The sequence below is a fragment of the Odontesthes bonariensis genome, chromosome 10, assembly GCF_027942865.1.
Source record: "Odontesthes bonariensis isolate fOdoBon6 chromosome 10, fOdoBon6.hap1, whole genome shotgun sequence".
NCBI classification, from domain to species: domain Eukaryota; kingdom Metazoa; phylum Chordata; class Actinopteri; order Atheriniformes; family Atherinopsidae; genus Odontesthes; species Odontesthes bonariensis.
In genome coordinates this window covers 24,955,245-24,970,326 of record NC_134515.1, presented here as the reverse complement: position 1 = coordinate 24,970,326, position 15,082 = coordinate 24,955,245, and the positions used below count along the sequence as shown (strand labels likewise).

Here is a 15,082-nt window from a genome sequence, read left to right as displayed (position 1 = left end):
ATTTGCGTACAACAGATCTTTCAGAGATAAGTCGTATTTTCTACTACAATAACAATAGCCCTAACACAAAACATGTAAATATACAATTACATTCCCCCCTTAACCTTACTATTCATAGGAGCTCCTTTGATGTGTGGATATAAACACAGGCCGTAAAGTGACCCTTCCAATAAAAATCAAACAGCACCTCCATATCACGCTGCTTACCCCACACGCAGCAACGTGCGCTCCAAACACCACAAAAGCAGATGTTTTCTCGTTTTTCAAAGTGACTCATGGAGCTCATAAATACAGATGCTCACACCAGATCTCACAGTGCGCAGATGTGAAGGGATTTGAGATTTATCAGGTGAGAGACCGCACAGAGATGCATTGATAAAGTGCAGCACTAAAAGGTGAACCGACCAGTAAACACTCAGGTGTGGTCATAGTTTTCAGCACTACTGAATGATTTTGTATGATTTAGTGAGGAGCGAGGTGGGAATTTACAGATTGACCCAGCTGCACAGTGGAAAGCCGTGCTGGCCAGCAGACTGACAGCACTGCTCCAGAGAGTTTGCAGCAGACAGTATACAGTCGACTTGAGTCCCATTACAACTCGTGGTTGATAACCGCTATCATTTTTTACTTTAGTGTTTTTAAAAAGGTCTTTATAAATCACAAACCGTCCTTTGGCAGCTAATCTCACCATAAGCCAACAACTGAATGTTTCACTGAAAGTGTATAACTGACAGCAGAATGACAGTCAGTAACAACCACAGGGAGTATAAAGAAATAAATATATAGAAATGAAAAAAGAAAAAAAAAAAAAACGGTCTAGCCACCTTGACGTCACCACTTGGTTTGTGGACTACTGTTGTGAAGTCTGGAGTTCAGTGTTAGCCGTCTCAGTCCTGTTTTTTTTCTTTTAAAAAAAAAACAAAAAAAAAACAGGGCGTTGCATGTGAGAGATGGATCTGACTGAGAGCTCTACACATGCTCAGAATTCTTTCATTCAACTGCTTGGAAACACTTGTGCAGAACCTAAAAACAATGTCATGCAATTTATTTAGAAAGCCTAAAAGACAAACAAAAATATTATCTTTTTCATGTTCTGCTATTAATTTCCATTAACTTTGTTTTTCTTTATAAGGGTTATTTGACTTCTAATATCATGGGCAGGCTTATAACTATACTGGCAAAAAATGAACAGAGAAGGACAATTAAATCATTAAACAATTAACTCTCAACTAAAGTTTCATTTGCAGCAACCCTAAATAGTTTGCTTCTTAAGCATATACCAGTTATTATCTTTCTAATTTCATCCATAATCATGTCTTCCTTTCCTGCAGTATTTACATGTGCGCTTGTTTTTAGAAGAATGTTGCCAGAAATACAAAAGAACCCAAGGCCATTACAAGACCTGAGTGCAATGCCAAAAAAGTTTTTTTTTTTTTTTTTATAAAGCACGTATGCTGATTTGACAGAATGAAAGAAAAATGGTGGGACACATTTTCGATGTCATTTCTTGTCATGCCGTCTCTCATCCCACACAAACACACATCCATGTTGTGTGAAGCACGTTGATATTTCATTTATGTTTTCTACGATTCGATGATTTTACGATATTTTTCAAATTTGTATTCAAATATCCAAATATTTCTAAGAATAAAAAGCTTTTTGCTCTTTGAAAGATTGGTGCTGTGCTGTTCTATTATTACATCGCTGACATGAAATGTCATAAAATGGCTATAATAGCATGGAAATATCATTTTTATTCCACTAATTCCTACAATTAGTGATATATTTTTTAGCATCATTCATCAAGTCACAAAGAGAATTAGATGCCGACTTGAAACACGTTTTTTTTTTTATTAGCGCTAGTGCTGCAAATGAAAAGATTAGCCCCTATAAGTGAGATTGTTGTTGTGAGATGATGGTTTATAGATGCCATCTGCATATATTTGAAGTAATCGCAAATCAATACTATTCCCATGTTAACTGGCAGGCCTCATTCTGTCTGATCAAAACATCTCTCCTCCCCCCTACTGTCAAGATTCAACAACAACAACAGAGCCAACGTCAGGATCTATCGCTAATGAATAATTAAGCTATCCTCCACACAACACTCAGCACCTGCCCTTGAACATCTAGCTATGAAGCAGTACACAGTCGTGGCCGGTATGTTAGCGGGGGGGGGGGGCACGGCACACCACAGGAATGCAATGCAATCCAACTCACAGATGGATTCTGTACAGTAAGACTAAACAGACGGTAACAGCACACGCATACAGTGACTCAGAGCGGGGACTTGGCTTGTTTTTCATTGTTAGGGAGTCCACACTAGAATGGCAGACTATTTTTTTTAGAATTTATGATATTAAAGCTTGACGCTTCACAGTACTCTTATCATCCTCTAACTGGATTTTATGAGAACACAAATGAAGTTCTTCCTTCTATTTATAAAACATAGCTTTATGAGCTCCAGAAGCCAGGCTTCTTCTCATTCAGTTGCCAAAAATAGAACATGCTAAAGCAAACATGCACATTTTACACTCTTTCATTACCCTTACCAGCCATTTAGCTCCAATTCCAGCAGCGACTGGGTCTTCTCTGAATTACACTGCAAACACCACATGCTGGCCAGCACTCACAAGACGATGTACTCCTGACATTAGGGGGTCGCCTTGCCAGTCCCCATAACTGCCTAAAAGGTTTCTCTGACAGAAAGATAGGTCTCAAAACTGCCATCTGCTTCAGGTTGTATCTGTCTGTTTCTTGCAGACGTTCCCATTTCTTCTCGATCTATCAGCAGCTTCTTATAGCTGGTTGGCGTGTATGGTGAGTGAAAAGTGGGAGAATGTAATCTCTGACAGAAAAACTGAGCTCTCTTTCTTTTGGTCTTTCTTCCTCTCTGTCCTCGGTGCGCCGGGCTGGTAGGAGTTTTAGGGGGGTGGAGGCTGGGAGACAGGGGAGTGCGAGTTTCTGCCAGGCCCTGAGCAATATGGAAGGGGGCGGGGTGCAGGGAAGGGGGTGTGAAAGCATGGTGGCTTGTAGCTGGAGAGGAAGAGAGAAATGGATTTGGAAGAAATATCTCCTGCACGACAAAAACATGCAAGAGAAGGACATATAAACGACTAGGCAGCAGGTGACGTTCGAAGAAAAATGGGTTTTTCAGGCATGGTATATTAAAAACATGAAATGGAGAGATTGCAATCGTAAGAGCTGAAAACAAGAGATGAACTAAGGTGTTAAAAACACAGAGATTAGAGAGGGGGATAGAGTGGCACCTTATGAGCATATAGGTATAGAGGAAATACATTTATGAGATGGGATGGAGAAGAAAGTAAAAAGATAAAGTATGAGAACACAGTAGCATTAACAAAGATTAGAAAAAAAAGTTGAAGGGAGACTGGAATAGGATATCCGAATGTCAGGAGCCTTTTTTTTTTTTTTTACACCAAAGACTTACTGTGTAGAGATGAGAAATAAAGGGAAAACTATTAATAGTGCCTTTTAGGGGCTGAGAGGTTACTGTTAAAGTGTGTAGCAAGAAAAGAGCCAGAGGGAATTCAGTCTCTTATTGCTGCAGGAAATCACTGTAGAGCTGAAACTGTCCACCTTTGGCCACTACATTCTCCTTCATTTCAAGGATAATTCTACACTGCATATAACGCCTCTCATGTTGCACCATAACTGCAAAAGTCTTCAGGACCTCTACCCAGTTCCAACAAAGCAGCAAGACCCCAAACTGGCACCGCCTTGTCTTTGGACTTCACAAGCCACAGACTAATCACCCCTCTGAGAAAAGGGGGTTGGGGTAAACTGCCCCCAAGTCAAAAGTATTTCTCTCTAATGACAACCGGGACAGGAAACAGAGGAGAATGGCTCCCACATGGAGCCAGTTTACAGGGACACACACACATAATTCTGCAGAGGAAGATTCTTCTAATTACAGGCCCAAACCTCTGAAATAATCACCTTCTCTCGACTGTTTTCGTCTGAGGCTTCAAATGAAAGATGAAGAATGAGCGACTAAGCAAACAGGAAAAAAAGAGGAGCTTAACAATTGACTAACAATGTGTGACTCAAGCAGAATGATTATGTGCAGACAACCAGCCAGACAGTAACTGGCCAACTGATCTATTTCAGTGTGAGACCTTGGCCCAGTATTCTGGTGGCTACAGCTGCTAATGCCTTATGGAGGTGCAGACACTTGACTCAACTTACAGATCACACAACCACTCCTCTCTTACGGAAATCCAAATAGAAAGCAAAGGCAACAAAAAACTTTTTGCCTCCCTTTAATGAAACTGGAGTGCTCTTTATTTGATCATTTTTTGGTAAACGTCACCCAACAGGCACAAACAGAGGCAGGTATTTAGTTTGGAAATGTGTGCATGATATCAGATATTAGTCCCAGGGAAGGCTTTGTTTTGCAGGAGGACCACAGGGAGCGTCTAACTGGAGTTTATTTGTTTGTGAAAGAGATATGAAGTAATATCGTGGTCTCATTTTGAAGGCAAGCATGTGATGTTTATAAGCCTCATGATTGTTTCAGCATGAGGCTCTGGGCCAGCATCAGTTTGAGCATCAAGGAGATTTCTCATGATGGAATTAGATGGATTCCTAGTAAAGCTGAGCTGTAAAAGTTTTCACAAACTTAGTAAGCTTGTGGGACTCTTTTTCTGTTTGCCTGCCTCCATGTCTCTTGCTTCCTCTTCTAGTGTTACGACCCAGTCTAGTCGTCCCGTCTGGTAAAGGCTGACTCCATCTCCGGAGTCCTGGCTACACAGTGCTTCGCTCCAACATGATGTCATTGAGAATTCCAAGCAGAGGCCCACTCTCTGCTCATAAAATGCCATTTCTTCAACTCAATACATCTGGTCTCTCTGCATTTCAGCTCTTTCTCTATCCCTACCCCCTTCAGTTTCAATGCCCTCCCTTCTTTTCCTCTTAATTCTTGTGTTTAGGATAAGTAAGGTCTGATACATTCAACTTGGGGCAAAGCCAAAGGGGCATCCACAGGTCAACTCCACACAAAGTCCCTTATCAGGTGTGTTCCCACAGATGTGCTACCTGGACATTTTCAGGGAAAGAAAAAAAACTTGTAAAGAGGATGAAAAACGACAGAGCTGAGGAAAAAGACAGTAAAGGAAACGGCAGAGGAAAGGAATAGCTTCCTGGAAAGTTGGTCCCAAGATTCTGGCACTGTGTGTTCTGTCTACATGACATCATGCGTTGTTTCTCATCATCTGCTTTTTGCTGGATGCTGTGCAATTGAGGCCCGTGTTAAGAAATGGAAAATAGAATGAAAACTCAGCCTGGTCTGGAAACAATTAGAAAAGCCTGATGTCATAGTTTGATACAACAGCATACTAAATGAGATGCAGTGGCGCACAAAAGCTTTGTGAACACAGAAGACTTTGTATTGGAAGGAAACAAAAACCCAGCAACATATTTTTTACTGTATTCAATTCTCAGGAACAAAGAATTACTGTGCACATGAAATATATGGCAGCAGATGTATAAACAGAGATGAAATAGGAGTAATTAAAGGATATTTTGCCTCTACTCATCACAGCCTGGCAGCAAAGCTGGGCCAGATGTGTTGACTGTGGGATTCTATAGGAATGATTAAAGATCATCAGTGGTAAGTAAGAAAACCCGGCCTGGATAGAAATAATCTATTCGTCTAAATGCATGAAAACTAAAGGCTAAATAGCAGGAGCTGATTTTGGGGATTTTCTATATCAAAACATTATTTCAAAGCAAGGAGTTGTCTGCTAGCATTCAGATTCATCCTTACCCTCAGAAGTATGACTGGGTGTCTGTCCATTTATGTCCAAACATGTGTTTGAGCACTGATTTAAGAATTATGTGTCATATTCAAATGGAAAGTACAGTTCAAATACCCATCATGTACTCAGGGGTGCTTAGTTGTAGTAAAATTAGAAAGGTAGAAAATTAGAGGTAGAAAAGTGATGGCTAAAAGTAAGGCAACTGTTTTTCTTGAAGCGACCCTCTAGTCATCGGCAGCTGAAGAAACCTCCAACTAAAAAACATTGCTTTAAAAGTTGAGCTGGGTATCGCAAACAAATGCACAAGTCGTGATCATCTGCGCAAGACAGTTTTCATCTTTTGCGAATTGCTCTCTATACACTGAGACTTTTTGCTGGTTATTTATTTTTTGTCACAGCATTTTCAGAAAAAATGCTGACCTTTCGTGTTGCAACACCATGATGCAACACGGACCATGTTTTGTAGACCCAGTCCTCGTAACCGTCTGTTGCAAAAGTTACGCGAGGTAAAATAAAAAATATGCAATACAAATCGCTTCAACACTTTTGAGGTTTACTTTTCAAAAAGGGAGAAACAAAAATCCCTTTTTCTTGTGGCCCCACCATCAAAGTATCTTTTAGCTAAAGTCACCCATCTAACCTTCCGATTCTTCAAACTGAGAGTGCTAAGTGAATGGCTACTTGACAATACTTTACACAGTCCCACTTGTAAAATGAAAAAAAAAATGAAAAAAAGGAGGAATGTAATTTCAAGAAATACTGGTATGGGTTTTATACATTTCAACAGCTCCGAATGAATCCTTTGTTATTGTGCGTGCAGTTTCATGCTAAGCTATGCTAACTGCGTCCAAGCTGTGGTATGGCACTTAAGTGGACATGATACTGATTTTAGGGAAACAATGGCTCAAGACAGAAGCTTCAACATATGATTTACAGGTGAATCACAGTTTTGCAAGTACTCGTGATTAAACACATTCATTTTAGTGTCTCTAGTATAAAGAACCCTTATCCTCCACCTAGAGTGCTCTATTTTGTAATTTTCACAAAAGTGACCCTGATCTACACCATAATTTATTGACCACACTCCAAGAAGCTACCAAGTTCCAAGACAAACAAGCACAAGAAAAAAAAACAAAAAAAAAAAACACAAAAAAAAGTCAAAGTAAAAAAAATAATAAGTCAACCAAGTATCTACGTATATCAAGGTAGTTTTTGCAAGTTCAAGTTCCAAGATTTTGCAAGTTCTCTGTGTTTGTGTGGGTGTCCTCTGGTTTCCTTTCACATTCCAAAGTCATACACAAGTCAGGTGGAGACTCTAAATTGCATTAAATTGGGCAACTAGTGCCAATTCCTTTGCAATCCCCAAAGTGACCAAGTTGGCAGAGAAATTGCAAGAATTAAATGACACCCTTTCAGTGGAAACCAAACAAACATGTACTTGGAAACCATGTGTTTTTTTTTTTAACTTATTTTAGTAAGTGCACCTCCACGAAAGGGGAAAAAAAATACATTTTCCAGAGGCAGAACTTAAAGCTTCACTTCTTCTGTGTGCATCTTTATTTTCTGTATTTCTCACTGTCCAAAATAATTAAAACATGGTCATGTATTGTTCCTTGTTATCATTACCAGAAGGAGGCTCTGTTTGTCTACTTGTAATATTTTCCTTTCACAACATTACCAGTTACCATATTTGTCCGAAGCTGTTCACAGTAGCCCCTCCTCAGCACAGAAACATACTACAGCGCAGTTCTCTCCCGCTAAAAATAGAACCATGTGAGGTGACATGCTCTGGTAAACACTGTGAGGGAGACAATGCTGTGAAGAACAAGGCAAAGAATTGAACACAATAGAATAGTCGCTGAATGCCATGCTGATTTCGTCTTGCCATCTGCTCCTTCTTGGCACATCGATGTGAAGCCTTTTTCGATGGCACTGTAAAAATGTAAGGTCAGATGGAAGACAGATCCCAACACAGAGAGTTTCTGCTGTGGTTAGTGCTCAGAGCAGCCATGACTGCAAATGTGACAAAGGCCACAGCGGGTATAAATACTCAAGGCAGTCATTATGACCACAGCAGCCGGTCACCAGACAGCCAAAACGACAAAACAGAACCCTTAGATGGTGAGATCCAGTTCACAGTGGGCTGTTGGCATGACATCGCCACCCACTGGTTAGAAATGAGACTACGAGCTCCCTAGAAGACAGAAAGTAGGCCTGAGGGACAGACATTCAAGGCAGTGATGTCATACTCAACCACTGAGGTCAGGCTTTTTTTTTGTCATTACTGCAAGTCAGGGAGGGGCGGCTGGCTTATTCAAAGGAACCGGGATGTAACAGAGCAGTTTTTACTGGTTGCGAGATGAGGCAGTGGGGAGTGGGGGTTGTGCAATAATCTATTTGTGGGAGAAGCAGAATCCCACCTGTCTCAAGTGACACAGAGAAACTCTAGTGAGTTTACATGGCACTATAGGTCAGGAAAATGTGGAGCAGTTGCACTTATGCTCAGCTCCTATAAAAACCTTTGAATCTATGATATTTATATCAGAGTGCATATGTTCAACACACTTTCGTTTTCTTCTATTTAAAGCAAGACTATACTTCATATTTCAAGAATGCACATAACTAAGTTACGCCTGTAAGCATTTATTTTCAAAGACTGAGCATATGAAGTAAATACGCAAACGTTAGAATGTACTGAAGATTATTTCTAATGTCCTCATCTGTTGTCAACCCATCCTTTTCCTAAATGATCTGCCCTCCTGCCTAACAGCACCACGGTGGCCAATCAGCCGTTAGACAGACTACCGATTTGTATGTTCATCAGCCAAACACTGAATAAAAAAAATCATGTCACTGATGTCTTCCAGAAGCCATCCGTCACAGTTATTCCAAAGAAAATTAAAAAAATATTTTAGATATAAAGCAGAAATGTTCCTAAAATAATTCTATGTCTGTGTGTGTGTTTGCATTTGTATGTAAGTGCCTGTGTTTGAATGTGTTTGTGTGTCTGGCTGAGCAATCACTTTGGAGCCATGAACTTAATGACAATACTCAAGTAGGAAAATTTACTGGAAAGCTTCCAACAATAATAATTGCCGTTTCAATCAGATTCCATTCATCGCCGATTACACCAGTGATATTGCTGATGATCTTGAACTTGTCTTGATGCTCAATCATTCAAATCACTCACAAGATTTCATTAGCAGTCAAGCACAAATGGCGTGGAGCTGACTGCAGCAAGCTATGATTACGTTTCTGGTAGACAAACACATGCTCACATCAAAGATTTTTAATGGCTAGCTGCTTTTACATGCATCACACTTCAGCAACAGATTCATACTCGCCTGGATGACACAAACAAAGTCTCTTTTACAACATGTTTACATGTAAGGATTAACGTTGAGGAGAACCAGATAAAGTGAGGACACACAGACTGAAACCTCATTCTCAGAATACTCAGACTGGTTTTATTCCACCACTACTCACCTTTCTTCAGCAGTCTAATCACATTAGCAATCTGAGTTTATCTCAGTTCTCCTGTAGTCCTGATCTCCATCCAGGCAACAACATTAAGGCTAGAGGCATCCTAAGTCCACAACATAAAAGCATAAACCCTACAGCGATTAAGCCCCCAGGAGTCACGAGAAGCACCTCCCAGCCCGGCAAGTACACTGGAACAAATCATTGTTTGGGCTGGCACTGAATATAAAGCAGCCTTTCTCATATTTGCTCTATCCCGCCTTTTTAGTCTTTGATGAGGGAAAACAGTCACTGAACAGCAATGGCTGGCCTGAGGTGATGACCACCAAATGTGTCATATGTCAGACGGCAGAACAATAACCATTGTTTTCTTTTTAGGACCTGCAAACCAGAGTCATAATGCAGAGCACTGTAAAGAATTTCAAAGTGCTCTTTCAGATTTTGCTCCGCTTGGATGTGAAAGTACAAAACGCATTTCATTTTGATACCCCTCATTACGCTGACAGGGAAAGACTTACTCAGGAAACATAATGTAATTTCATAAAGTGCCAAAAACTGCAGACTGAATACAGATGTGGGGAGCTGAAGGCAGCTGTGCGTATCTCAATCTGCTACGATATGTATATCATCGACTTTAGAGCGTGAATACAAGTGAATCCACAAAGTAAAAAAGACAATTGTAATTTCAGCCTTAGCTCAGTTGTGTAATTTGATCAGTTTTAAACCAAGCGGTGATCAAAGGAACTCTATGAAAGCTTAGTATTTACCAACTAGAACGCCTTTTTATTGCACTGACAAGCAAATCTAACTGTATTTGTAAGCTGATATGCTGATGAAGAGAGAAAAAATATTCCCTGACATTTTTTTCTCTCTAAGAGTCGAGAGGTTTGACCAGTAATGATGTCAGAAACTGAGCAGAACTGCTGTGTCAGGATGTCAATTTGTCAAAGGAAATCCTGACCTTATTTTTTTTTCCCCCCAAAATTCTGCACATTCAAGCAAAAAAAAAGCCTTCATCCCAGACTCAGACATAAAAAAATGAACATGAGAAGATAAGTGCACATGTGATGAGAAATAAAAACCAGCCGTGACCAGAACATGAACGTATGTCAATCCAAAGCTCCAGCTGAAAACGCCTAAACAATGAAGACAGAATTGGAGATGAATGTTTGTTTCCACATACAACCAGGAAGCAATCATTCACAGAGCAAAAATACTGCTTTTCCTCACTAAGGTAAAAGGAAGCAGAGGAAACCTTCATTGCGGGTCATGAGAGTGCAGAGAGACGGATTTATGTTGACATATTCCAGAAGTCGAACAAGATATCCTGAGTGTGCAAGTTCCATTCATACCACATCTCCCCAAGACCTGGTGGGTGCAAGTCAGCAGATCTTATATTTCAATATGCACTCCATTCAGGCAGGCTGGAACTGGTTCAGGACATGACGTCTGGCTTTGTAGAGACTAACAAGCACGCTTACATTCATGATAACAACACCTCGAGGAGAGGTTAATCAGCACTATGTTTTCATTATATTCAATGGTTCCCGTAACCTTCAGTTGCGACAGTGCCATTGCCAAGACAACAGGTTCACACAGGGGCCGGCCTTATACTGTAGTGTAGATTAATTCACCATCTCTATGACAAACTACCTGACGGACAGTAGCCAATGAAGTTTGGCTTCTGTTTAATTCACAAGCAGCCAAAGCTTATTCAATGGTTTCTGCCTCACGTAGGAAGTCAATGAAAACAAGTCCTTCAGGAACAAGCTAGAGGAGAGCCAGCCACTCGTATCATACAAAAAAAAATGAACACAATGCATGTAACAGAGGAGTTTCAGAATAATGATTTTTAAAAAATGCTGTCATTATAGAAGAATGGATATCAAATGTACCACAAATCTGCCTGCTACCCTTGCTGCATCCCGGGAGGTTTGCTGTATGCTCAATAAAGCTTACTGTTTTATTGACTCAAAGTACAGCTCGGGTCCCTACAGGCTGCGGGACTATTGATCTTCAGCCCTCAATTACTTATTAGAGGGCCTCTGTCTTGGTTCTGTGAGCTCTTAGTATAACAAACCAATCCCTTGAGCAGATTTTTTCATATACAACAAAATGTAACAATGGCAACTTATTAGTTTTAACATGGAAGATGAAGATTTTTTTGTTTGAGAAATACAGAAAGTATTGTAAACTGATACACTAACTCCCTCTTGTTTTCCACCAGACACACTTCCAAAAAAAAAAAAAAAAATGGAGCTTTGACAAGTACTGGAAATAAAACAGGGCAGAAAGGATGTTTTTCCACCTCCCACACCAGCTTTCCCTGAGAAGTTGAGGGGGCGACAGGGAGACCAACGTGTTTCAACGTGTTGTTTTTGGGCAATTTCACTGAATAAAGACACGAGTCATTCCGTCGTTTTAATCAAGTGAACTTCCTAAGACCCTCAGGGGACAAGGCTGAATGAGCGATTCACACACCCACATGCTAATCTATGAGTGACATATAAATCAACAAGGGTAAAATGAGAATGTCCTCTTTTTTTGGGCGAGTCTCTATACTTAAGTCGCTATAGTTTGAAATCTAACAGATCACTTGGCTTTCCCCTCTCCCTTTGCCTAACTTCTGCCTTGGTAGAACTTGAATAAGGAGAGTTACTACTTGGAAAGTTGATATTAGGCCTACTGGTACGAGTGGAAGACACTTTTTTTATCCATTAACTGGAAACCTCTTGTCTTGGTCAGGAGCTCTGAGTATTCATCACTTTAGGTCGAGCCCATTTATGAACACAGAGCTGGAAATAAATATTACATCATACAGTGGCCTATTTCAATACTGGAAAGAAAGAGAACAACAAAAAAAAAACTCCAAACATTTGGACTTGATTCGGGGCAAGCAACTGGAGCCACATAACTGCATTTATTTTGGCTTTGGTTAGACGTTCCATAGTCTAATGTAAGAAGTGGTTTGTTAAGGTCTGACTGTCGCCAACTTTAAAACTTCTTGGAGACAGAAGGGACAGTACAATCTCATGAGACATTGTAAAATACACACACACAAGGGTTTCATAAATGTATAATGTTGTACGTTTCCTTTCTTCAGTTCTCTTCTGCAATACAGCTCCTGTCACTCTACTGATGGCATTTCCAGTTGTGTCGTGACAGTAGGACAAAAATGCCATATTAGGGGGAGGGAAGGGTTGGTGGATGGCATTAGACTCACAACATTAAAGCAAAAGATTGTTTTGTTTCAAATCCAATGCACAATTGATTCCACAGTCCTTTATGGTTGATATTAGAAGCCTATATGTTGTCGTGGACGATACAGTTTAATACTCATTGTTTGCAATCATGTAATGTGGTGCAACAACTGACTAGTAAAATGATGTAATCTCCAAACTTTTAAGACTAGATTGTAACATATATATGAATATATATGTGTATATATAGACATATATATGAAATTGTAGACATGTGTTTTGCTTGGTTTCTCAACGGTAATAAAAGAACAACAGTAGTTTAATGTCGGCACTTTAAGCACAACTTGACAGCCAGCAGGAAGTTAACTGAAGGAAGTGAACTTAGCTTCCTTTCCCAATTGAAAGCTAAAGGGAAAAGTAGTGAACCCTGCTCTGTCCTGAGGTTAAAATAAAAAAAAAAAAAAAAAAAACTGAGATCCACATGCCAGCTCCACGAAAGAAATCAGTGAATTTCTTTATGCCAAGCTAAGTTAATTACCTGCTGGTTCCTGCGTTTCATTTAGTATGCAGAAAGTGTATGAATCAGCTGATCAAAGTAAGATTTTCTTTTAAGCTCAAGCTGAAGGAAACCTTGGAATATTTCTGCATCATTTCACCCCATCAGGGGTCATTTGAAAATACATCTACAGTAGTTTATCTGGATTTGTGAAGCATATTCAATACATGATCCATTGTTATGAACTATAACTGGAAATGATTTTGGTAAAACAATCACTGTTTAGGTAATTCAGCGGTTACGGAACCACATAGAGATGCAGACACTGTGCAAGCTTCCATTGTATGGAAAGGAACATACTTCAGTCAGTCACTGTCAGCTCTCTAGGTTCTTTATCATCCCAGCTGTCCCACAAATCCGTTGAGAAAATAAATAAGGTCAACTGCCTCTTTTAAACTTTGTGTAAACGTACAGCATATCACCACAAGCTTGCAGTGACAGCTGAGAGAGGCCTTTTCAGAGGGGGGGATTTATGTGCTCAAACCAACACTGATAAAAGTATGAGATCCTTTTACTTGTATAATCTGTTCATGTGTTTAAAGCTGAGCACTTACAGCTCCGTCTTTACCGCTTTGGCTTCCACCGGAGGGCCTTTGTGAGTGTGACAGGTTACACTAATGCCTGCAGGACCTCCTGTTCAAGTCCGTAAACATCTGCTCAGCATTAGGTAGATATTTGTCTGGAAATACATGCTTCTCCGCATCAAGTTTAAACAGCTTTGAGATATTGTTTTAACTGTTGACACAATGCAGAATCAAGAGCAGCTTATCCAAAAAAGCCAGCTCACTGTTTCTGCCATTACAGTGCATTTAGTGACAAAACACCACAGAAACATGTTTAATAAAATGCTCTTGAGAGCTGTTGCACTGTACCTAACTTTCCCAAAAGGGAATGCTGTGCTGCCTTTTAGTTGCTGTACCATGAAACGTAGCTCAGCAACAATGTGTGTGACTTGATGGTGATGGATCTGACAGGAATGGACTGAGGGTAGGGCAGAGAGAAAGAGCTGAGCTGCATGCGATGTAAAGAGAGTCCAAAGTGTGAATGTATTCAGCACAGTGCAGCACTGTACTCTCCAACCACTATTCTCATGTTTAGCAAGAATGATGAGGGAGAAGCCGTCTCACGCTCTGTGCATCTAATAGGTTCTAATGATGTCCTCACTAAGCCATCCATTCTGTTAAGGGGCCTAATGAGAGGAGGGCCGGGTGGACAAAGTGCACAAGCTCCTAGTAAACAAAGAGTCCAAACAGATCTGCAATAATCAAAGGTCCTACTATGGGTTGCATTGGAATCTATAGTAGGTTGCAGCCAAAAATAAGGATTGGTGCATGTGTGACATCAGGCTGTATTATACAGTGGCTTTGGCACCCAAGCGTCAACACCTAAATCTTACATACTTTCCCCACAATTAGACTCTCATACTCATATGATTTATGACAACTGCACTTTTTAAAATTAACTGAAAAATGGTCCAGCCTATAAAACCCCCTATATAATAATGAAAATACTTTCTTTTTTTTTTTTTTAGAGCCATGCAAGGTGATACCTTCAAACAGCATTTATTTTCTAATTGTAAATAAAACTGAGAAGTTTGGTTGGCATCTCTGCATGATAAACGGCATTAGAAATGATGAAGCTGGATGGTGATTCCTTTTAAAATCAATCAACACACCTGCAGCGATGTACAATGTAAACAGCTGCTGCTCTGCTGCAGAATCTATGGGAACCTGCACTTCACAGCCAGATAGCTCACACACACACACACACACACACACACACACACACACACAGTAAAGGCACACCTACCTCCACACATCTGCCTCTGGGTTGGCCAACACAATGTGAAACAAGATCCAGGAACAGATGACAAGCTGCAGAGGAGTAAGGTGACCGTGGTGACTGGAAAGCTACTCTCGCTCTGTTAGGCATGGGAGAGCAGGAACCTCCATCTGACTGGTTTACTTTCTACAAATCAGCACATTCCCCTAAATGTCAATGAGAAGAGGAGGGTCTCCATACACCTAGCACCCTCCCCCTGGTTCACTCATCTGTGCCCCTCACAG

At 40.4% G+C, this 15,082-nt stretch overlaps 1 protein-coding gene across 9 annotated transcripts in view; it reads right to left on the bottom strand.

The window, feature by feature from the left end:
• The window catches only part of LOC142389775 (IQ motif and SEC7 domain-containing protein 1-like), a 93,248-nt gene that overhangs the window by 17,342 nt on the left and 60,824 nt on the right, over nucleotides 1-15,082 (bottom strand). Inside the window, exon 1 of one of the 9 annotated variants that reach the window (XM_075474866.1) lies at nucleotides 14,826-14,909. The exons of 7 other annotated variants lie outside the window; for them this stretch is intronic. Coding sequence is in view for 1 of the 2 variants with exons in the window: in XM_075474863.1 (XP_075330978.1) it covers nucleotides 2,553-2,617 (65 nt within the window). In the remaining variant the exon portion in view is untranslated. Of the gene's footprint in view, nucleotides 1-2,552; nucleotides 2,949-14,825; nucleotides 14,910-15,082 lie in introns of those variants that run through there. One more of the 9 variants, XM_075474863.1, reaches the window with a different exon arrangement.